This window comes from Herpailurus yagouaroundi, unplaced genomic scaffold (genome assembly GCF_014898765.1).
Source record: "Herpailurus yagouaroundi ecotype Mexico unplaced genomic scaffold, PumYag 181, whole genome shotgun sequence".
Classification (NCBI taxonomy): Eukaryota; Metazoa; Chordata; class Mammalia; order Carnivora; family Felidae; genus Herpailurus; species Herpailurus yagouaroundi.
The window spans coordinates 6,385,058-6,409,455 of NW_024412412.1; the positions used below are offsets into that span (position 1 = coordinate 6,385,058).

Here is a 24,398-nt window from a genome sequence, read left to right on the forward strand (position 1 = left end):
TGTCTGTCTCCCTTCCTTCTCCCTCCCCTCGTGTCTCTCAAATCTTTTGTAATCTATGGGCCTCTTCTATCACTGAAACAGTATATTTTTGTCAAGACTTTATTTTTTTTTAGAGCAGATGTAGGTATACAGCCAAATTTAGGAGAAGGCACAGAGATTTCCCGTATACTCTCTGACCGCTCCCCACAACCTCCCCCCATCAGCATCCTCCACCAGAGGGAACATATGTTACAGTTGATGAGCTTAAATCTACATATCATTATCGCCCCAGGTCCGTAGCATTAACGTTCACTGTGGGTGTCATACATTCTGTGGGCTTGGACACATGTATTCACCACTACAGTGTCATGCAGAGCAGTCTCTCTGCCCTAAATGTCCTCCGTGCCCCATCTATTCATCCCTCCCTCCCCCCTCTCCCCTCTGGCAACCACTGATCTGTTTCTTGTCTCCATAGTTTTGCCTTTTCCAGAATGTCACAGAGGTGGAAACAGACTGTAGTCTTTTCCGATTGGCCTCTTTCACTTGTGATAGGCATTTAAGGTTCCTCCGTGTCTTCTCATGGCTTCATAAAGCATGTCTTTTCAGCGCTGAATAATATCCCATTGTCTGGATGAACCACGGTTTCCTTATCCGTTCACTTACTGGAGGACACCTTGATGGCTTCCAAGCTTTGGCACTTAGGCACAAAACTGCTGTAAACATCTGGGTCAGGTTTTCGTGTGGGGATAAGTCCTCAGATCCTTTGTGCGCATATCAAGGAGTGCAGTTGCCGGGTCACATGGTAAGAGCATGTTTAATGTGTAAGAAATTGCCAAACTGTCTTCCAAAGGGGCTGCGCAATTTGCATCCCCACCGGCAGTGAGCGAGAGTTCGTGTTTCTCCACGTCGTCCCCAGCATTTGGCGTTCTCGGTGCTTCGAGATTCTGGCCATTCTCACAGGTGTGCAGTGGGGTGTCCTTGTTTTGATTGGCATTTCCCTAATGACAGACGATGTGGAGCGTCTTATCAAGTCCAGCCTTTCCTTTTTCCAAGTGGACATATGTTGCCCGGAAGTGCTCGACCACGGCTTACCGAGGAAGTGGTATGGCAGCTTGGGGTCAGAAGGCCTGGTTTCCAGACTGGGCCGAGTCTTCCTGAGCTGCAAGGATTGGAAACCCAGTCTTTCAGCTGTCACACTGGGGGTGTTGTGTCAGCAAATATCGAAGGCTCTCTCGAGTTCTCATCAATTGTAAAGATTTTTTACATGTTTTATTTATTAGGAGTTTTCATAATTCTATAAGCAGCTTTCCTAATGGTCAAAGCTTTTCCTCTTGGTCAATGTTCTTATCTGGGCAACACAATCAGCTTTGGCTGTTTAAGCAAGAGATGAGTTTCTTCTTCTTTTTTTTTTTTTTTTTAATTTTTTTTTTCAACGTTTATTTATTTTTCGGACAGAGAGAGACAGAACATGAACGGGAGAGGGGCAGAGAGAGAGGGAGACACAGAATCGGAAACAGGCTCCAGGCTCTGAGCCATCAGCCCAGAGCCCGACGCGGGGCTCGAACTCACGGACCGCGAGATCGTGACCTGGCTGAAGTCGGACGCTTAACCGACTGCGCCACCCAGGCGCCCCTCTTCTTCTTTTTTTAATGTTTGTTTATTTTTGAGGGAGAGGGGAAGGGCAGAGAGAGAGAGAGGGAGACAGAATCCCAAGCAGGCTCCAGGCTCTGAGCTGTCAGCACAGAACCCAAAGCGGGGCTCGAAGTCACAAACTGTGAGATCATGACCTGAGCCAAAGTCGGATGCTCAACCGACTGAGCCACCCAGGCACCCCTAAATAAGAGAGGAGTTTCTTAAGAGGATATTGGGTAGGTCACAGGATCGTCGATGGGGGGTCCTGGAGAACCAGCCTACAGCTCAGCTTCCAGAACACTGTCCAGACTGTGCTGCACAACCAGTCAATGAGGGCCCTGTGCTGTGGCCGCTGTGCATGAGACACCAGGAACTGGCCTTCACTGTGGCTGCCACCGCAGAGCACAGTCTGTACCTAAGCACGACCTTCCAGATACTTCCACGGCAGCCCTGCCAGAGAGAAGGACAGAGAGATACATGCACGCACCGACTGTCAGAGACAGAGACTGAGAGAGACAGAGAAATTAAGAGAGAGAAAAGGAGGGGAGAAACCATGACAGAGAGTTAACATAAAGAGGTAAGTAAAAAGGTCAGAAAGAGACAGAGACAAAAAGAGAAGAGAGAAACAGAGAGGCACACAGAGACGGAAGGATGGGCAGATGAGGGTTTGGCAGCAGGAGCCCCCTTCCCTGCCCTTCTCATCCTGAGCCCCACCCTTGGTCCCAGTGTCCCAGCTGCCCCGGGTCCGGGTGGGAGAGCCTCGCTCACAGGGCCAGCCGCAAGGGAGTCTGGGAAAGCAAGATCGTCACACACTCAGCACCTGCCGAGGGGCGTTTTTGCCTCCTATTAAGCTCTGAAGTTAGAGCTCCCTAAACACTCAGATGGGCCAAGGTGTTGGGTGAATAAAAACATACGCAAGTGTTCGTTACACTCAAGTTTATTGATTCTTTCATTGGCTGAGTCAGGTGCATGAACCCAGTTCCCGTGATGCACCAGGCGATGTTCAGGGGGTTGGGGCACAGGGAGGAACAGGTTTTGTGGAGGCTTGCTGCATAAGCCCAGCTGGGAAGACAGGGGAGCAGACAGATGGTGTGACAACCCCGGAGAGGTACTCCGCTGGGGATGCGTTTCAGGCGTGGGATGGGCCAGGACAGCGCTCGAGGTGTGCAGACGCGTATTTCGGTTTTTAAATGTAACACTGAACAGTTTGGGGTTTCTCCTTAGCGAGAGGGAGGCTTTGGAAGATTTGAATCTCTGGAAATGAGTGGAGGAGCTGGCATTCTAGAAACAGCCTGAGGGAAGTGTGGGAGATGGGTGGAGGAGGGCAGGACTGGACTTGGGAAGACGAGAGGCTGGTGGCGGAATTGAGGTCTTCGCTGAGGTCGTGAAGAGGAACGGACAGAAACTTAGATAACAGGTGACGTCATATCCCGAGATGGAGTAAGCAGGAGGTGCAGGAGGTGCAGCTGCTTCGGGGAAAGGGTGGTTGAATAAATGTTGGAGTGTGAGGTTTTCTAGGAGGCATGAGCAAACGTAGTGACTGGGAAATGTCAAGAATATTAGTAAGGTGGGGGAGAAATGATGTGAAGGAGGCAGGACAGCCTCTCAAATGTGTGATATTGAGGCCACAGGGGATGCTCGGAGCTGGATTGTGTAGGCGGTCTCGGGAGGACAAGGCCCAGGGTTCCCAGGCTAGGGGATGTGGGAGCCGGGGTGTTCATACCCCGGCTCCCTCACCCAGGGGTTCAAGGGAGCAATTTCCCAGGCATTCACGGAGGTGAGTAGGCTGTGGTGCCTTGTGGCAAAGAGGCGGGCATGGGGTTTTGGAAGGCGGGTGATTTGCATGGAAATGGTAAAGGTGGCCGTGGTAGTGAATGAAACCTGTAGGGAAAGAAGGCTTTTAACAAATCCCGGAGAAGACTGACATTTAAGGGAGTATGAAAGAAAACCATGAGAGAGGGGGTGGAGGTCAGGGGAGGGATCCTTTCAGAGGAGGGAGGGGGCTGCCTAATGCAGCAAACTTCGTAGGAGAAGCAAGCATCACAGGGCGTCCACTGGGTTTGCCATCCGGCGAGGCTGTGAGAGCAAGCCCCGGACTTGTTCTAGGGGGCTGCAGCCAGGTAGGTATCTGCGACGTCCGTCCTGCCTGATGTGGGCACTGACATTCCTCCAGCCCCCGGGGTCCAATCTGCGTCCGTTATCTGTCTGCTTCCCGCAGAAGCAATGTTCCTTCACCCCTGGCTCAGTTTCTACTTTATTTCTGGCACCTGAGGGTTGAAGCTCTGTTCTTTTACCCTTGGCCCTGTGTCAACACTGGCTTTCAATGTTTTCGGTCCTTTTTTGTGTTTACGGTGTTCGCCGTTCGGCGGGAAGCCCCCAGCGGCAGGGTCCCAAGTAGCCACGATGAGAAGGCACCGCCACCAGAGAGCCTCAGGTCAGGGGAGAGGGCGTTGGAAATGGGAGAGCAGCCGCACAGCCCCTGGCCCGCGCTAAAAAAATGCAGCAGCAGCAGCAGAAGAAAAAGAAGAAGAAGGAGAAGAAGAGGAAGAAGAAGAAGAAAGAAGAGGCAGGAAATTGGAGCGGTCCATCTGTTTGAAAGGATGAGGGGTCCCAGAGGACAAAATGGGGAGAGAACCTGGCTCCCTGGCTCTGTTTGGCTGGGGGTATGTCGGAGTGTGTGCAGGTGAGATGCAGGTGTCTGTGTTTGCAGTGAGTCTCTGCCTTCCTGTTTCCCATTTCCCGTGACCGTCAGGAAGCTCCAGGCCGGGGGCAAGGCCACCGTTCCTGGTGAGGTCCGGCCCTTCGTGTGTCTCTCCCATCTGTTCTCTGTGTTTAGAGCCAGGTGGGCCTGGCACCTGCCAGCCGGGACGCTCTGTCTTGGCTTGCGTTTCCCCAGTCATGAGCTAGAGAGATTGGAACAGGGCTCCTAGGGGTCAGGTGCGCTGGTGCTTGTGGTGTTTCCACTGGCAGAGGGATGCCCCATACAGGGTGCAAGGAGTGTAAGAACAGGTACATTTAGTGACAAGCTCACAGGCACCGGGCTGATCCACACACTTTATGTGGGTGTCTGGATCATTCCTCATCAAAGATACGCTTGGTTGCATTTCAACAATATTTATTACATAACTATGAGCTGAGCACTGGAGGGGCGAAGATCGTGCCCAGCTCTCTGGGGGCTCCCGTCAGTGAGCTGTGTTCATGTTCCCTGTCACCTCCTCCGAAAAGCCCTCCCTGACTTCTGCTCTTGGCTCTAAACATGGCTGGGGGCCTCTGAGCTGCTCCCTCACACCTCCTTCCCCGTGATGTACTTTACAGACTTGTCACTACCCCCACCCAACTCAGTGAAATCTGGGGGAGGGACTGAGTGGAAACCCCATTACCTCTCCTCCCGGGGGGCTCCGCTATCTATCTGCCATACATACCCAGTCACTGTTTGGAAGAAATGAATGAACATAGTAGTGTTGCTAAGGACTGAATTGTGTCCTCGCCAAATTCCTATGCCGAGGCCCTAACTCCAATGTGGCTGTATTTGGAGAGTGGCCTTTAAGGAGGTGATGAGGGTAGGGGCGCCTGGGTGGCTCAGTCGGTTAAGCGTCTGACTTCGGCTCAGGTCACGATCTCGCGGTTCGTGAGTTCGAGCCCCGCATCGGGCTCTGGGCTGGCGGCTCGGAGCCTGGAGCCTGCTTCCGATTCTGTGTCTCCCTCTCTCTCTGCCCCTCCCCCGTTTGTACTTTGTCTCTCTGTGTCTCAAAAATAAATAAACGTTTAAAAAAAATTTCAAAAAGGAGGTGATGAGGGTTAATAAAGTCATGAGGGTGGGGCCTGATCCCCTGGGACCGGTGGTCTTATGAGAAGGGCAAGAGGGAGACCTCTCTCTTCTGTCAGCGCCAGGTGAGCACAGAGAAGAAAAGGATCATCCGAACCTGCCTGCACCTTGATCTCGGACGTCTCTGCCTCCAGAACTAGGACAGGTGAATGTTTGCTGTTTTAAGCGTCCAGCCTTGGCTGTTTGGTTAACCTTCATTTCCTCCAAGGCCCCATTCCTTCCGTCCCCACCCCCAGCTTGCTCCCTCCTGGCACCTGTATCAGGTTCCCTCTCTGCATCCTAATGGCAGTCCCTTTCCATTCTACTCTGTCCCCAAAACAAACTCAAGGCCTCAGGTTGACAGCCTCAGGCCTCTTCCGGAGGGCACCCTCTCCATTGCTCTTGCTTTCTAGAGAAGGGTAATCGTAACACATTTTAGGACAGAGAAGCATGAGTCAGGTTATTTTCAAGGAGGAGCCTCCGATTTAAGGACCTTTCTGTGGGGAAGAAAGAAAAATCTGTGTGTGTGTGTGTGTGTGTGTGCGCGCGCACGCGTGTGTGTGCACGTGCATGCTTGCACACACACACACTCACATATTTAAATGCAAAGCAAAAAGCCCAGGACCTAAAAAAAAAAAAAAAGCTCCAGCGTTAATGGTATTTACCTGTGGGGAGGGGAAGGAGGCTTGAAGGGCCAGGCCGTGAGCCAACCCTGCCTGTATTCATTCTGTGCATATTTATTCTCTGTGATTGTTCGGCTAATGTATGCTACCTTCTGCTTTGTGGCTGTGTGCGTCCCAGAAGCAGCGGGCACACTTTCTAGCCCTTTCCCTGGCCCTCTCACGTGGACCAGACCTTGACCGTGGTCTGCCGAGGTCACGTCCTTGGCCGCTGGTCTCTAGGACGTGTCTCCTAGGCCGCCTTGCTGGCCGCTGTCCAGAGGCAGGACTCTTTGTGTCAGGTGCTGGTCACACCTTGGGGGCCTGAGACCCGGGTGCAGAGGTGAGGGGAGGCAGGTGGGGAGGGGCGGTGCTGGGTAGCACCTGCCTTGGGGCTCACCTGCCAAGATCAGATGAGACTTGGCCTTTCATCGTGGGGGTGAACTGATTCAGGCCCAGCTCAGCGCTCCTCCAAGGTCGGGTCTCGGCTGAGTATGTGGGGGCTGCTCTGAGTCCGGGGTGGGGGAAGAAGAAGGAAAGAGCCTGACTGAGCAACCCCCCCCCCCAGGCCACGTACAGGTGGGGTCTTTCACACCTGAGCAAGTGTCTAGTCTGCAGAGCCACGAGAGGCCACGAAGGGGGTTGAATCAGCCCCCGAGTTAGACAGACCGGATGTCAATTCTGAGCCTCTAGGTGGATGTGGATGTTGCATTTAGCTGTCCCTCTGCACCCTCCTACAGTCAAGGGGAGAAAGTAATGGACAGATTAGGGCGGGGGAGGGGGTGTTCAGTAACTGACGATGTTCGGTGAGTGGTATTTCAGACAGCTCTTGCTTTTTCTTTCTTTTTTTTTTCCATTTAGCAGTTTTACTTAAGTTCTTTAGAATAAATATACATACCTATGGTACTAACTGAAATTTGTTATGAAGAATCTTATTTAAAATACGTGCAATTTGGGGCGCCTGGGTGGCGCAGTCGGTTAAGCGTCCGACTTCAGCCAGGTCACGATCTCGCGGTCCGTGAGTTCGAGCCCCGCGTCGGGCTCTGGGCTGATGGCTCGGAGCCTGGAGCCTGTTTCCGATTCTGTGTCTCCCTCTCTCTCTGCCCCTCCCCCGTTCATGCTCTGTCTCTTTCTGTCCCAAAAATAAATAAACGTTGAAAAAAAAATAAAAATAAAAAAAATAAAATAAAATATGTGCAATTTAAGCAGCCACTCTCTCATTTGAAGGGGAGCATTGATATATGCTCTAGAATTCAGAATGGCATTTCGAGGGAAATCTGGCTGGATGTCCGATTTCTGCAGTACCCTCAGCACAGCTCTGGCTTCTCCTCTTTGTGTTACGAGCACATGGCTGTCCCCATTTCCCTGGATGAGACACCCAGACTGGCACAGAATAATCGACAGTTCATGAGGGATGGGCCCAGGATTGAACCCAGGCGGAGTGGACCGCGTGGGGGGTGCTTGCACAGCCGTCTTCCCTGCTGCTGGCTTTCTTTCCACAAACAATATACGTGCTGTGAAAAGCTAAAACAATACTGACGCGTATCAGCAGAAGATGAAAGTCACCTTGAATTCTACTTCCCACAGATGTTGGAATGGCTCGCCATCAGTGTGGTTTCTCTCAGTCTGTGACATTTTCCTCTGCGCCTGTACAGCCATCTATTCACGCACGTCGTCAGACACACGTGTATTTTTAAAGGCACCATGCTGTGATTCTGCTTTGCGGCTTGCTTTATTTCCAATTTTCAGTGGGACATTTTTCAATATCATTGGATCAACTTCATTTTTATAATGCATTTATAATATATCTGTGTTCCATCGATAGTGGAATACTTTTTTTTTTTTAATTTATTTTTGAGAGAGAGAGAGAGAACATGAGCAGGGGGAGGACAGAGAAAGAGGGAGGGAGAGAATCCCAAGCAGGCTCCACACTGTCAGCACAGAGCCTGATGCAGTGCTCAAACCCAGCAACCGTGAGATCATGACCTACGCTGAGATCAAGAGTCGGATGCCCAACCAAGTGAGCCCCCCACCCCGCCAGGCGCCCCTACAGTGGAATACTTTTGAAAAAATACTTACTTCTGAAAGTTGTGGTAAGGTACAAATAATCAACCATTTTTGAATGCACAGCACATTAAGTGTATTCGCACTGTTGTGCAACCACCACCACCATCCGTACCCAGAACTATCCATCTTTCCAAAGTGGAACTCTGTGCCCGTTAAACACTCACTTCCCCTTCTCCCCACCCCAGCCTCCGGAAACTTCCATTCCACGTTCTGTCTCTATGAGTCAGACCACTCTGTACTACATGTGAGGGCAATCACACGGTGTTTATAACTCCTCAGGGTTCACCCATGCCATGGCGGGTGTCAGAGTCTCCTTTGTAAGACTGAGTGAAGTTTCAGTGCGCTCTGAAGAAATAAAATCAATACTAGTTCTACAGTCTAGGAAAATCTCTAACTAAGGACCTTCCTCTCTTCTCTCCACTCACACTCTCTTCCCATACTTAGTAGGAATGTCCTTGACCTGCCCCCCAGCTGCCAGTAACCCTCCCCGAACAGGTTACCTCGTCTGTCAGGACTGAAGGTTGGGCAGTGCCCCTCACTAGAATGTAAACACACTTCATGAAGGTAACATTTATGGTCACGGCCAATTGCATCCCCTCAGGCAGCTGTAAGCCTGTGCTCGGGCATGGGACTGAAGGCAGAGCCCTGCATGGATGCCAGCTTTTCACAGAACTGCCATGTACTGCCAGCGAGAATCGTAGCCCCATGACAGCTGAGGGGGAAGCATCGCTGAGGAGAGCATCGCCTCCGCAGAGTTCACGTGTTCCATGGAGACTTCAGGGCTCTCCCGGAAACCAAGACCTGCACTCCGGACCTTGTGACCACTTCAGCCAGAGCAACCCAGATATATCCACTCTCTGTGTCAGGCCTGGGGAATGAGCTTCTGTGTGAAAAAGGGTTTCGGGGAATGAGGAAAGGAGGGACCGAATGCATCCAGCTCAACACAATCCGATGTTTCACACATGCAGAAACTACGTGCCGAGTGGAGGCGTGTGTTCAGAACCCTAAGACTTTGGTGAAATGGGGACCGTTGGTGGTTTCGCTCATGTGTCTGTGTCTGGACACCGGGATCTGGCCCCTCTGGCCTGGTTAGGGTGGCTGGTGCTGCCCAGAGGGTCCAGCTAGTCTCTGTTCGCCTTTGCAGGTGGTCTTTGTTTCCAGAACCTCCGAATCTGAACACACGGAGAGATCCTGGGTTTGTGGGGACTTGCCTCTGTTTCACACTAAAGCCAGCCACACCCACCTGTCGCTGAATGCCTGCCGGGCTGATTTTTAGCGTTAGCCTTGTTTGAAAGTGGAGGCAATTGGAGGCATACCGGAAACTCAAGGGGAGTTTATTTTGGTATGTGAAGCAAAAGAGTTACTAGACCCTAAAGGAAGTAAGACCGGTTTTGTGTGTGCAAACTGTCAGTCCCCAACAGAAATCCCCTAGACCATCTCCGGCTGTCGCCAGCTCTTCCCATGGGTGGTTTGTACACAGACTTTCCTTCTTGAGAAAAGATAATGATGCAGAAGTCTGGAACTGTCAGAGTCATCAGGATCTGGGAAAGCCTGAGCTGGAGCCAGAAGGAGGCAGTATGGTCTGGTAGGAAGCCCCGGGGGATAAAGAGGTAGGAGGCCAATCCTGAGTCAGAGCTTAGGTACGACCGACTGACTGTCCGTGTGACCTGGGACAAATTATAGGCTACCTACCGTCCTTAGTTTCCTCTCTAGTAAAAGAACGGGGTGGATTTTATGGGTTTTTTTAGTGACCAGTTCCAAACTGGACAGCCCTTGTGGATAACTGGAGCATCTTTATTTACAACACAGCCCCTGAATCAGAATTGCCAACAGTAAGTCTAGAATCTGTCTTTTTAATCTGCTCCCCCCAATAACCACCAATCATGCAATGCTGTTTGCTCTGTGTTGTCACACATCTTAATGGATTTCTTAGATTTGTCGATGTACACCCTTTCATTTTAGCATTTTGAAGTTATAGTTAATATAGTTATTTGAGTTAATAATAATTATGTTGATATAAAATTTCTATGGAATTGTAAAGGGTACTAAATAATAATGATAACAAGGAATGTGGTGTCCCGCCTTCCACTGAAAAGTAGGTAAAGAAATGTGAATCTTACATTTAGTGGCATTTTTTAAGTTGAGGAACACCTAATCTCATTTCCATTTTTATGGGAACCTTATGAAGTAGACCTTGAGGGGACGAACAGTTCCTTTTCACAGAAAAAGCAGGCTTGAGTAGACTAGACATTATTTGATTTACATATTTAACCAATATTAACAATCAGCATCTTCCCTAGGAGAGGCTCCAGGCTGGGTCTGAGGTCTCCTGCTCATACTGGTTGTATGAATCCAGCATAAGAGGATTAGGTGGTGGTGAGGATGGTAAGAAACGGAAGGCTTAAGAGCTACTGAAGAGGAGGAATCAAAAGTTTGTTTGGGTGTGGGGACCAAGGGAGAGAGAGAGTCAGGCAGATATTATCCCAGGTGGATGGGGCTGCCATGTGCAAGGATGAAATGCAGATGAAGACTTAAGCTCTGAATAAGTGGAGTTTGAGAGGCATGGGTGCCATCCAAGCAGGGATATCTAAGTCCAGAGTTCAGGTATAAGCTGGCCACTCCCATGGAGAAGTCATCAGCCCTGAACTGATAATTGAGGTCCAAGGTGTGCACATAATTCCCCAGAGCAAGGGTGCAGAGAGAAAGCAGAGGGGTCAAAAAAAAAAAAAAATCCGTGAGAGACTTCCATGTTTATGGTCTAGTAGAGTTGGATCAGCCAGCCAAAAACAATGAGAGAGAACGTTCAGAGAGGACAAAACCAGAGGAGTGTGGTATCATGAAAGCCAAGGGAAGAAGCGCCTTCAGGAAGAAGGTGTTTGGTAAGACTGAAAGAGTGTCCGTTGATTCCAGCAACCCAGGAGTAACTAGTTAACACTGGTAAAGACGATGTACAAGGAGCGTGGTGCATACGTCGGGCAAGGGCTGATGGAGAAACAGGAAACTGAGCTAAGGGGCGGTTACCGGCTACGTGTCCTTGGTCTAATTGTTCGAGTTCTCTGAGTCTTTATTTCCAAATCTGCACAATGCTCAAAAGCCGTGCGACAACTCACCCCGGCTGTGCATTCAGGTGTGGTAGGTTGAAGGGATATAGCTGTCAACAGAGTTGAGGCAAAGTCCTGTTGGCACAAGGTAGGTTCCTTGACCTTGTGCCTGACTCCCTGCTCTCCCTGCAAGCCAACAACAGGAACAACAGGAATCTTGAGGAGTTGGCCAATATCCTCAACACTTGTGCTCTGGACTTTTAGGGGATGGGAGACTGAGGATTAACATGGGGGGCCAGCCTCTTCTGCTGCAGACAAATACCTCAAGTACTTTTAGTCCCCGTCTGGTGTTGAGTTTTTGGGAGCCAGTGGCAGGAGGGAGGAGACCCTGACTCTGGTCTCGGGTCTGTGGGAGACTGGCCGTGTGGCTCGGCAAGCCACTGCTTCCCACCTCTGGAGTTCCTGGTCTGTCCGATGGCATCTTCTCCAGTTAGATAATTCTGGAATGCATTTTCTCACTGCAGGTGTGTTTGTATTGCAAAGAAGTCCCTACCAGAGAAGGAAGGTTGCTGTGATCCCTTGGACAAAAAAGATGCATCTCCAAGCCAAGGACTCACATAGCTATTGTCACTGTTAATTCCCAAAACATATGTACGGTCCCGGTTAATCCCGTCAAATAGATGCTGATGCATAGGTTTCAGAGGCCAACGACCTGTTTGAGTGGAAGACAGAGCATCTATAACAGGCAGCAGTAAGTTAGCTTTGGGCAAGGAATCATGAATTTAAGTTTATTTATTTTGAGAGAGAGACAGGAAGAGAGAGAGAGAGAGAGGATGAGCATGGGAGGGGCTGAGAGAGAGGGAGAGAGAGAATCCCAACCAGGCTCTGCACTGTCAGCACAGAGCCCAGTATGGGACTCGAACCCATGAACTGTGAGATCGTGACCTGAGCCGAGACAAAGAGTCGGACACTTAACCAACTGAGCCACCCAGGGGCCCCAAGGAATCATGAATTTAAGCCATAGTTAACTGCTCCTCCTGCAAAAGGAGCCAGTTGAGCAGGTCAATGCCTGGAAGAACCTCATATCCTCTTTCCTGTCCTAAGAGAAAGTCTACAATCCTTAGCAGATATTTGGAGACATCCATTCTTTGGATTGAAGCTTCCCTGGAGTATCTTTCATTTCTCCCCTGAACTCCCATCCGTGCTACGCTGTCACTGCTCCGCTCCCCACCCTGCTTCCCTTGGGCCTGGGAGACCCTTCCCAGTGACATGGGCTAAAATTCTGTGCATCCTTCGAGGCTCGTGAACCTTTCTCGACCTCCCAATAGCTGTCACACCTTCCTCCTTTTGAAGCTGTTTTTTGCACGTGGGGCCTCCCCCACAGTACTATTCTTTCTCTGCCTTGAATTAAAGTTGTTTACCCCCTTCGTATTAGAACAGTTAGCCTTTGAGTTTCACAGAAACTAAGCCCGTGACAACAGTTGGCACATAATAAAAGCGCAGTGGCCGCTTGGCGGTTGGAAATGCATCCATCCTTCACTGGTTCCGGGTTTGCTCTTGCACGCATCCACCTGGCAACTGATCGTTAGGGCCTCGCGTGAGACCTCATGCGGGGTGGAGTGTTAACCACAGTGAATGAGGTGTTCCACCGACTCTAGCTTGGGAAAAATATCCCATTGGGTAACCACTTGTTTGTTCTGGATGCCTCCTACCCTCCATCGGTCATCCTGGCCTGGTACGTTCGCACAGTGTGTAAAGCTTGTAATGCTCGGCCGACCCCACACTTGTGTGATGATCACGTCAGCCCCGTGAAATGAGTACAGTAGGTCCATTATACCCAAGTCCCCATTTTCTAGATGAGGAAACAGGTTCAACCACGTTAAGCTGACTTACCTGGGACATCACAGTTCCTGGGTCGAATGGCTGCTGAGTCTTCTGGTCCAATGATTCCCAAGGATAGGGAGAGACGGTCAAGAGCTACGCAGATCAGGACATGGCAAGTGGGGAAGAGGTGCCCAGGAACAGTGGGGCAAGAAGAAAGAATCCGAGGATGAGAAGGAGTGGTCTTTGTGCAGGATACGTGGCTCCTGGGGTCCCCGCCAGGTTGGTGACGTGGAGGCAGAGTGTGGCCTCTGCTCACGGACCTCACGCCGCCCAGGCTGGCGTCAGGGCGAGCCCCTCCGAGCTGGGCACCAGCACCCACAGGAGGCAGGTCTCCTTGCGCCGTGTCTCTGCACATCTGTTCCACCTGCATCTGTGGACTTCACGATCCACCTTCTTTGCTAAGTGTTCAGAACCAAAGCCGGTTTTACGTTTTAACAGTGTCGAGAGTGCAGTGTTTCAGAGTGGTGACGGAGCAGTTGTCTTAGCAGGACAAATTGGGGGTGCACTACCCCCCCCCCAGTACCCCAGCCTGCCCCCACACAAAGCTGCTTCCCTGTCCGGTAGGCTGTGAAAGGCCAGGCTCGGTGCTGAATGTGGGATGTGGGTCCCTGTGCCTCAGTACAGCATTGACCCCCGGCTGCGAGCACACTGGCTCCAAGCCAGGCCATCCAGTCATGGCAAACTCTGTTGCCTCCACAGGCAGGTGCTGCTGGGCCCTTACTGCTTTCCAGAAAATCAAGCTGGGTTCCCCAACCAGGATCACACTGAGTCCCTTCCTGGGCCTTGGTGTCCTGCTTATTAAGAGGCGAGTTTGGGGGCGCCTCGGTGGCTCAGTCGATTGAGCGTCCAACTTCAGCTCAGGTCACAATCTCGCAGTTGGTGAGTTCGAGCCCCACATCCGGCTCTGTGCTGACAGCTCGGAGCATTGGAGCCTGCTTCAGATTCTGTGTCTCCCCCGCCCCCCGCCGCCCCCGTCTCTTAGAAATAAATACTATAAAAAGTTCTTTAACAAAGGTGAGTTTGGGTCATTTGATTTCTAAAGTCCTTTACCTCTGCTCTGCTAGGGGTCTGTAATCCGGAATGGGTCACCTTCTTCCGGAGAGTCTGTGCATCACACTCATGTTCTGGTCATGCCTCCTGCCTCCATCCTGGACCCACCAGTACAGCACGGCATAGTGCGCCCATAGACTCAGGAGTCCAAACTCCTACTGCCCTCCCAAAGGAACTGGGAGGGGGGGCCTTCGGGCAACTTACCTTCTATGCCTCAGTTTCCCCATTTGTAAACTGGTGGCAATAACAATACCTACTGCCTCAGATTGTGGTAAGAAATACATGATCTTACAGAATTAGAACAGTGCTTGGCACTCCGGGCCGGTGGGTCTTACTGCTTCTATTCTTTGTGTAGGTATCTTGCCCCCTCACCTTCCTTGAAGGTGGAGACTTAACCTGAATGGAGTTTGGATTTCTATTATCTGCCCAGGGGGCGGCCCCCACCGGGCTCTCTTGAGTTGAAGTTGGTTGGATTCATTGTATCTCAGGCCATCGAGAGCCCCCATTTTGGGGTTCCAAGCACTGGGCTCAGAAGGTCAGGGCACTGGAACTGGAGTGACTTTCAGGAAGCCGTCTGCCCTCATTCTTGGCTTTGGATAATTGTTATTTATCCTCAGTGCACAACAAATGTGCTGATATATCAAATGCAAATACCACGTCTACATTGTTTTCGTTTGCGTGTGATTGTAGGATTTGCTAATGTTAATACGTGGTTAAACATAGCTGAACCCAGCCCATAAAAGGTTTTTGTTTTTTTTTAAACATTAAAAATTTTATAATAATCCATGCTGCTGTGCTTGTAAAATAAGCAAACAATAAAAGTGTACAGAATGCATAATGGCAAGATTTATTCACTACCTGCCCTTGTAAGCTTCCTTCTCTTTCCCAGAGATAAATGCTGTGAACGTTCTTTCTTAGGCTCTTGGCTTTTTTCTCTACACTGACTTGTGTGTGCACACACACGCAGATTTCCTTTTTGTTCTTTTCCTCACACCAGTGTGATCATGCTACACCTTATTCAGTGAATTGCTTTTGTTACTTGACATGATTATGGAGGGTTTCCGTGGCTGTCCTCACTTTACGATTCACCTGTACATTTGCACAGCCTTTCCCGTGACCCTGCAAGCCTCCCCTCTGACTCCTGAGGAAGGAGCCTTGTGAGCCCTTCCAGTACCTTCCACAGCCTCCACCGCTGCAACAAGCCATGGCGGGCACAGGAAGGGCCCATGTCCCCCCGGAGGGGGCCTGGGTCTGGGAGGGTTTTCAAGCAACTAGAAAGCTGGGTGGGTCGATTTGCCTTGTGTAACCCACTGCAACGTTCAAAGGGCTTTCAAATCCGTTTTCGTTCCCATGCTGCACAGACACACTGTTAAATTTCCATTTTCTTATTTTTTTTAACGTTTATTTATTTGAGAGAGAGAGAGAGAGAGAGAGAGAGAGACAACATGAGTGGGGGAGGGGCAGAGAGAGAGGGAGACACAGAAGCTGAAGCGGGCTCCAGGCTCTGAGCCGTCAGCACAGAGCCCGACGTGGGGCTCGAACTTCTGGATTGCGAGATCATGACCTGAGCCGAAGTCGGACACTTAACCGACTGAGCCACCCAGGCGCCCCCTTAATGTTTATTTATTTTTGACAGATAGCGTGAGCAGGGGAGGGGGCAGAGAGAGAAGGGGAGTCGAGAATCCCAAGCAGGTTCTGTGCTATCTGCCCTGACGTGGGGCTCGAACTCACGAACCGCGAGATCACCACCTGAGCCGAGATCAAGAGTCTTAACCGACTGAGCCGCCCGGGTGCCCCTCCACTTTCCGAGTGAGGAAACAGGGTGGAAGAAGGGGCTGGAGCGACTGCCTCGGGCTGCAGGAGCTGTGTTTTGGCCTGTCTCTGGGAGAAGTGGAGGCTTTTTTCTTCCAGATGAAGGTGGGCAGAGTCGGCTGGGACTTTCCTCCAGTCAGCACTCAAGTTTTCTTTTCGTCCTCAGGGCTTGTGGTCCCAGAAAAAGCTGGCCAGACTGGCTGAACCCCGCTTCCTGCACCGTCCTCCTACCCCTGACCTCCTCACCCCCAACAGGCCAGACCACACCTGCACTGGGCCACCAGTTGGGGGGACCCACAGAGAGGAAGCTGTCCAAAGGTGGGTCTTGGTCTAAGGTCTTGGGCTTGAACCCTTTGCTTTACGGCAGCATCTCACACCCTCGGCATAGTGGGCATCTCAGACTGGACAGTCCTCTGTCGTGGGGGGGCTGCCCTGTGCATTGTGGGACATTGAGCAGGATCCCTCGCTAGATGCCAGCGGCACCCTCAGGACAGTCAAAAATGTCCCCAGGATTGTCCGCTGCCTTTCAGGGGGCAGACGACTGCCGGCTGAGAACCTCTGCTCTAAGGAGTAAAGGTATCATTCTGGTTCAGCGCTGTGCTACAAGCATGTCACCTGCTGTCAGCCCCCGGCGTGGCCCTGTGTATTCATTGTACCATCAGTGGAAACAGCGGGGGTGTCGTGGGCTCGACCTTATCAAGGCTGGTTATAATGGAGCAGACCACGCACAGATTTCTTCCTTTTTACTCACTCAGCCCTTGCGGAGCCCCGGCTCTGTGCTGGCTGCATCTGCGTGCTTAGACTTGCCCTGCAGGCCCCGCCCCGGGGCAGCGGCCCCTGCAGGTGGCCGAGACCGTAAACAAGGTCTGCCCACACACGGTGAGGTAAGGGCTGCGGGAAGTGGATGCAAGACGGTCCTGCTCTAGTTCCCAAGTCACGAGCGACAACCAGCCTCCACAGATAAACGTGGTTACCTGCATTGTGATGTTCTCCGCTGCTCGGAAATGGTGCACACCGAGTTAACAATGAGCTTTCCCGCTTACACGGATACGCCGTGCGTTGCTCTTAAATAGCCAAGCACATGGGGCGCCTCGGTGGCGCAGTCGGTTAAGCGTCCGACTTCGGCCAGGTCACGATCTCGCAGTCCGCGAGTTCGAGCCCCGCGTCGGGCTCTGGGCTGATGGCTCAGAGCCTAGAGCCTGGAGCCTGTTTCCGATTCTGTGTCTCCCTCTCTCTCTGCCCCTCCCCCGTTCATGCTCTGTCTCTCTCTGTCCCAAAAATAAATAAACGTTGAAAAAAAAAATTTAAATAGCCAAACACAATTTTTGGTTGTTGGAAATCATATTCTTCTAATTTCCCAGTGCCTTTTTTAAAAGTTTATTTACTTTAAAAGATAGCATGAGAGGAGGAGGGGGAGAGAGAGACAGAATCCCAAGCAGACTGCCTTTTTAAAGTTTATTTATTTATTTTGAGAGATAGAGAGCATGAGTGGGAGAGGGGCAGAGAGAGAGAGAGAGAGAGAGAGAGAGAGAGAGCGAATCCCAAGCAGGCTCCACGCTGGCAGTGCAGAGCCTGATGCAGGGCTTGAACCCATGAACCATGACATCGTGACCTGAGCCGCAACCAAGAGTCAGATGCTGAACCCACTGAGCCGGCCAGGTGCCCCCAAGTGCCTTTTAATCAATCTGAGTGTCACTGGTTCCTTATTAGTTGGTCCGTTCATTCAAAGACATTGATGGATCACCCTCACTGTGTCTGAGACCCTCTTTGGCTGGGGCATCAGCGGGGAGCTGGAGGGGCGGGCTGTCTGTGGCTCCTTCGTGGGTGGCCTAGTTCTGGGTTTTTCACTGTGGGGATTGCCTGGACGCTTTGAGGGGTGAGAGTGACACAGAGGGAGACTGGAGGTTTCTCAGGCTCCCCGTGAGTGTGAGCGTGTCGTCTCCAGCCCCATGGCTCGGGCTGCAGCAGTGACAGAAGTTTCTGTGATGGTGGCTGTGGCCTTGTGGGGACACTGTGCCAGCTCCTCCCCGTTTGTCCAAGTGGAGTCCCTGCTGTCTTCTCTTTAGTTATTTATCTACTTATTTATTCATTTATTTTATTTATTTTTAATTTTTTTCTTTAATGTTTGTTTCTTTTTGAGAGAGAGAGAGACAGAGTCCAAGCGGAGGAGGGGCAGAGAGCGAGGGAGACACAGAATCCGAAGCAGGCTCCAGGCTCCGAGCCGTCAGCATAGAACCCAACGCGGGGCTCGAACTCCCAAACCGCGAGATCATGACCTGATCTGAAGTTGGATGCTCAACCAACTGAGCCACCAGGCGCCCCCCCCCCCCACCGCTGTCTTTCTTTCTTTTTTGAATTTTATTTTTTAAAATTTCCATCCAAGTTAGTTAGCATATGGTGCAAGAATGATTTCAGCAGTAGATTCCTTAATGCCCGTTACCCATTTAGCCCATCCCCCCTCCCACACCCCCTCCAGTAACCCTCTGTTTGTTCTCCATATGTAAGAGTCTCTTCTGTTTTGTCCCTCTCCCTGTTTTTATATTATTTTTGCTTCCCTTCCCTTATGTTCATCTGTTCTGTGTCTTAACGTCCTCATAAGAGGGAAGTCTTACGATATTTGTCTTTCTCTGACTAATTTCACTTAGCACAATACCCTCTCGTTCCATCCACGTGGTTGCACATGGCAAGATTTCACTCCTTTTGATTGCCGAGTAATACTCTGTTGTACATATAAATCACACCTTCTTTATCCATTCATCCAGCGATGGACATTTGGGCTCTCTCCACACTTTGGCTGTTGTTGATCGTGCTGCTAGAAACATTCCCCCCTGCTGTCTTCTCATTCAACTCAGATTCCAGGACAACCAGGGTCCCTCGTCCTTTATTTCAGTGGATGAGATCAACTGCGGACAGCAAACGCAAACGGGGCGTGTGCACCCGTGTGTGTGCATGTGTCTGTGTGCAGGTAAGGGTCTGTGTGTGAAAGAAATTAAGCAGCATCAGAATGTGGAGGAGTTAGTTCAGCGGACTGGCCAGGGAAGGGGTCTCTGAGGAGGCAGCATTTCGGCTGAAACCCGAACAGGATGAGAGAGCTCTGTGAGGGCTTGGGGGAAGGGGTCGCTCGACTACTAGTTAGCAATGTCATACACGTGCACGCACACGCAGGCACGTGCACACAGGCATACACATGAGCACCCACGTGCACATAGGGGAGCGCACGTACACACGCATGCACACGTGCACGCCGGTCATTCCCTCGTTCCCCAGCTTTGCCACGCTGTCTGCTTCACCATGTCCGCAGGCCCCCGGTCCTGCACCCCTGCGGTGCCTTGTGCAAAGCCTGGCCTCTGAGCTGCAAGGCAGGACGGGACGGGGCCTGGGGCAGATGCTATGGCTGGCTGAGAGGATACCTCCGGAGACGAGACTCGGGCTTGGGCAGGTACGTAGCGGACGCGGAGGGCCTGGGGGAGAGGAAGGATGATTGGATGGAGCCCCACGTTTTTCGGGCCCGGGATTCCCCTTCCTTCATCTCCTGCCACCCCCAGTGGGCATCTGCCCTCAAGGACCCTGTGAGTTGAGTGTCCGAGGTGCAGCTGTGGGTGTAAGCAGGGCTAACTCCTGCTGCAGGCGTGCCGAGCATTCCTGGCTTCTGCTCGGCCCCGGTCAAAATTCCCAGAAATGGAACAGAAGGAATCTGACGTCCGTTGGTGGGAGTTTCCAATGTTGTCAGGAGGGTAGAGCTCTTGGGGGTGCGTGGAGGGTGTGGGGGAAGGGGTCGCACATCCTCCCTGGCCTGTGCGACTGAGGGAAGATGGCCCGGCAGGCTGCTGGTTGTGGCATCTGGCCATCGCTGTCCACTTGGCCAGGCTTGAGGTGCCACACGGCAAGAACCCTGGGCTTTGGTGTTCGGGAAAATGAGAGCCAGACCCTGAGTCACTAATTACTAGATGTGTGACCTGGAGCCTATGACTTACGTGCCCCACTCTTACTTCCCTTAACTGTAAAACAGTGCCTGTTCTGCCCAAGGGCAGGTGGCAGAAGATAAGGGTAAATGTTTTACTCAATGCAAATTGTGGGCGATCTGCTCCACGGCCTGCACCCAGGGCAGCCGTAATGGGGTGAGCGCCTTTCACATCTCCCCCTCGCAGGAAGCGTGAACTCAGCCAGGAAGCCTCTCTCCTGGTGGAGACAGCAGGCGAGACGCCCGTCTTAAGAGAAAGCTTTCCAGACAGAGGCTGGGGGATACGTGTGGGAGCTCCTGGAAGGCGAGGACCACACCCTATTTCCTTTCTTTTCTTTTTTTTTTTAATTTTTTTGTTAACGTTTATTTATTTTTGAGACAGAGAGAGACAGACCATGAATGGGGGAGGGTCAGAGAGAGGGAGACACAGAATCTGAAACGGGCTCTAGGCTCTGAGCTGTCAGCACAGAGCCCGACGCGGGGCTCGAACCCACGGACCGTGAGATCATGACCTGAGCCGAAGTTGGCCGCTTAACCGACTGAGCCACCTCCTTTCTTTTCTTTAAGGGGCATGATGCTGATTTAATACATGTATACACTGTGATCACCACGATCCATGAACACACCTCCATCACCTCACATAGCTACCTTTCCTGAGTGAGGGGAGAACATTTAAGACCCATCCTCTTAGCACATTTCAGCTCTGCAGTACGGTATTAGTAACTGCAGTCACCATGCCTGCATTAGATCTCAGAACTTATTCACCCCGTGAGAGTTTGTACCTGTTGGGTGTTTTTTATATGCTAGGTGCTCAGTAAAGCACTGAATGTGCATGGCTGAGGGTGAGATACGGCTTAGCTGTCAAACAAAAGTAGTTCCTGATCCACAGCTGGACTGAGACACCTGCGCAGCTGGACCCCACTCATTCCATGGCCCTTGCTCCTCCCAGTTGTCCCCCCTCCTGTGGGCACGGTGGCCTCCAAACACCGCCTTCTACTCAGACCTCCATTACCCACACCATCACACACCCTGCGGATCTTTCCAGAATTTGCAAATGGCCAAATCCCCAGGGTACTGGGCTGTATGACACATGCTCCTGAGGGAGTGGTAGAGAGGGTGAAGCCACCACGAGAAGTTACTGCAAAGGGGGGAGGCCACGGGGAAGAGGAGAGGGGTGTCCGGGGTCATTTGTGCCCTGGGTGCTTTGAATATCTTTTTTCATTTGATTTCAGAACACATAATCCAAACAGCACTGAGTAAAAACCAGTTGAAACCATATTGTTTCGGGGCACGTGGGTGGCTCAGTTGGTTGAGTATCTGGCTCTTGGCTTTGACTCAGGTCATGAGCTCCAGGTTCATGAGTGAGAGCCCTGCACTGGGCTCTGTGTGGACAGTGCGGAGCCTGCTTGGGATTCTTTCTCTCTCCCTCTTCTCTGAACTTCCCCTGTTCTCTCTCTCTCTCTCAAAAAAAATAATAATAACCATATCATTTCATGAAAGGTAGAAATAAAATTGCCAAGACTGCTATCATTTCAATAGTTCTGGTAGAACTTGAAATAATGTTTTTTAAATCCCTCTGGCATACCTGAGAGCTATTTGCGGATTACCAGTGATCCAGGGAATAGGAACATAGTTTCAAAAACAGCCCACAAAGGACTTGCCAGCAGAATTGGGACTGGCTGAATGCTTGAAAGGCTACGTCGAGGTCACAAGGTGTGGAGCTGTTGAGTCTTCAGTCTTGGCTCGAATTCTGCTGTAAACTCAAGCTATCTTTTTGGTCAAATCGATGGATTCATGAATGTTTACTAGAAACTCCTAGGTACTACGTCGTCTGTTAGGCACCGTGCGAATTCATAAACCAGTAAAATCGTCAGGGGGATGGACATACGTGCAGCTAATGGTAAGATAAGCCGCCCTGTTAGGTTCCTGCTTCTGCCTCTGGAAGAATGTTTAGATCAAGATGAGTAGAGAGAAAGATATTGCTACGATGCTCATAATGTATCAGCCATATTGCAATACTGTAATACGTGCACATTTTACTGTTAATTTCGAACCATGCATTAACTTTTTAAAAATAGTGAAAGAGTTGTGTAGAAGCCTATGTTTGAGTCTAATAATCTCTGTTAAAAACTTCAACTTTATCTGTCTTCACCACAAAGACTTCTGGGAACATAGTTTTAAAAATTGCTTTCTTAACCAACCCCCTTCACAGAACAAATTAACCAGAAACAGAATCCGTGAACTTGTTGTTTTGTTACTACAAATCACACCACTTGACCAAAATTCTATAAATTCTGACTTGGGAATAGGACTTGAAAATTTTTAAGAAGACAAACTCTAGTCAGCCCTCTCCAAATCTACCATTGTTTGTATATTTCTATGAGAGTACGTTTCAGTGATGTCTCTGATTCTCAGTTCACTTTTCTTTTTTTTTTTAAGTTTATATACTTATTTTTAGAGAGAGAGAGAAAGACAAAGTGAGATTGTGTGCACGAGTTAGGGAGGGGCAGAGAGAGAGAGAGAGAGAGAGAGAGAGAGAGAGAGAGAGAGAATCCCAAGCAGGCTCTGTGGTAGGTTCAAACCCACAAACCATGAAATCATGACCTGAGCTGAAACCGAGAGTCAGATGCTTAACCGACTGAGCCACCCAGGTGCTCCTCAGCTCACTTCTAAGGGTGACACGTGAGCCACTGAACACGGACCACTGAAGCAGACCAGTGAACACGGGCCACTGAATGTGGACCACCAAACATGGACTGCTAAACACAGACCACCAAACACGAGCCCATGAACATGGGACACTGACCGTGGACCATCACACGTGGGCCGCAAACATGGGCCACCTAACATAGGCCACTGAACATGGGCCACCAAGTGTGGACCGCTGACTTTCACCTACTCATCTTGAGGTAAAGGCCAGAAAGAGGAAGCTTTGGAAGGGCTGGTGTAAAGGGAACATTCTAGAATAAGATCTCTGACCTGGGCCCTGCTGCTCGCTGATGCGTGGTATCATGGCTGTGATTCCCATGCTCGGCAAACATGGCTTCCTGTCTCTGGGGAAGGATCTGGGTACAAGTGTCATCTTCCTGTTGGTCGGCTGCACAGCCTCCTATCTGGTCACCCGCTTCCCTCCTTCCTCTCTTCACCCCCCTCTTCAACCAGCAATCAAAGTGATTTTTCTGGGGTGTCAATCAGAGCATGCAATTTCCCTGTTTATGACTCACCAAGGACTTTTCATGATGCCTAGAAAAACAGCTTATGGCCGTCAAGACGGTACACGCTCAGGCCCGGCCCTTTGTCTTGGATCCCATCGCCTACCCTTCCCTCTCTCGAGTGGGTTTGCCAAGCCCGTGAGCCACGGCACGCGCCTTAACCTCCATGGTGCTGGTCTGCCCGCACCTCTCTGTGCACCAGCCCCTCCTCACTCGGACGTGGGCGCGCCTGTCCTGACCCCCCCCCCCCCCGGAACTGATAAAGCGCCCCACGGCCCCGCAGCCCTGCCTGTCCCGACGCGTCACATCAGAAACCTCAGGGATGACTCATCCTCACCACTTTCTGTTCCTTTGACCTGCTTTGGTTTTTTTGGCAGTTTGTGTCTGTACCTACAACTCCATTTTAGTTTGCTTATTTTAGACCTTTCCATGTTTAACTGCTTAACTGCTCATCTCTCCACCTGAGTGTGCATCCCACAGGGCAGAGGCTTCTTGTTCTATTGGTGGCTTCCCCTTCCCGTCAAAAGCGTAAGCTCCCAGAGGGCAGGAAGCTTGACTTTCTTGCCCATCGGGGTATCATCAGTGGCTCAGGCGGTCCCTGGTACAGGATAGATCCTGATACATTTCCCTTTTTTAATCAAAAAGACGGTTTTTTACTGCAGTGGAGAAAATAGGGAAGTAAGGGTTTCAACTCAGCACCCCAGTCCTTGACGGAGAACATCCCTGTTTACTCCATCTGGGCAGTGAGAGGATCTCGGACTTCGGGAAAAACTTCAGCTGATCTCACACACCCCGCCTGTCGCGCCTTCCAGACTGGCCTGCAGCCCCTGTTTATGTGTATAAGGCACACCCCCACCTCAACTCCATATCCTTCAGAATTCAGCCTGCTGTCACTTCTAGGGGGCCGCTCCTAGAAACTTGCCCATATGCCCTTTAAGCACGTACCAGACCGTTCTGGAACCGCTCAAGCTCCTGTGGCCACCTGCAAAAGCTCTCAGGAGGCAGGTATTGGCCCCCCTCTCAGGAGCCCCGATTGACCTTGCCCATCCCAGGGGCTCAGCAAACACCTAGGGAATGAGGAAGAAGACAAGTGACTCTGTCAACGAAGCCCCAAACAAACAGAGGACACAGGATGGAAAGGTAATACAGTGGCCCCCACTGTGAGCATTTGAGCTGAGACCGTGTTTACTCAAACTCTAGTGACTACGTTTTCTTACTTCTTGTCTTCTTGATGCTCCAGCGTTCAAGATCCTGATCCTGGAGAGACTCCCAGGGCTAGCCAATTCCTAGAGTGAA

General features: G+C 51.0%; 1 protein-coding gene across 14 annotated transcripts in view; it reads left to right on the forward strand.

Moving 5' to 3' along the window:
• Window positions 1-24,398, forward strand: part of LOC121039607 (uncharacterized) — an 82,236-nt gene that overhangs the window by 19,564 nt on the left and 38,274 nt on the right. For 10 of the 14 annotated variants that reach the window (XM_040489816.1, XM_040489817.1, XM_040489824.1 and 7 more), the window contains one exon: window positions 16,096-16,247. The exons of 2 other annotated variants lie outside the window; for them this stretch is intronic. In XM_040489816.1, coding sequence (XP_040345750.1) covers window positions 16,096-16,247 — 152 coding nt within the window. Of the gene's footprint in view, window positions 1-16,095; window positions 16,248-19,196; window positions 19,548-24,398 lie in introns of those variants that run through there. 2 more of the 14 variants (XM_040489827.1, XM_040489815.1) reach the window with 1 other exon arrangement.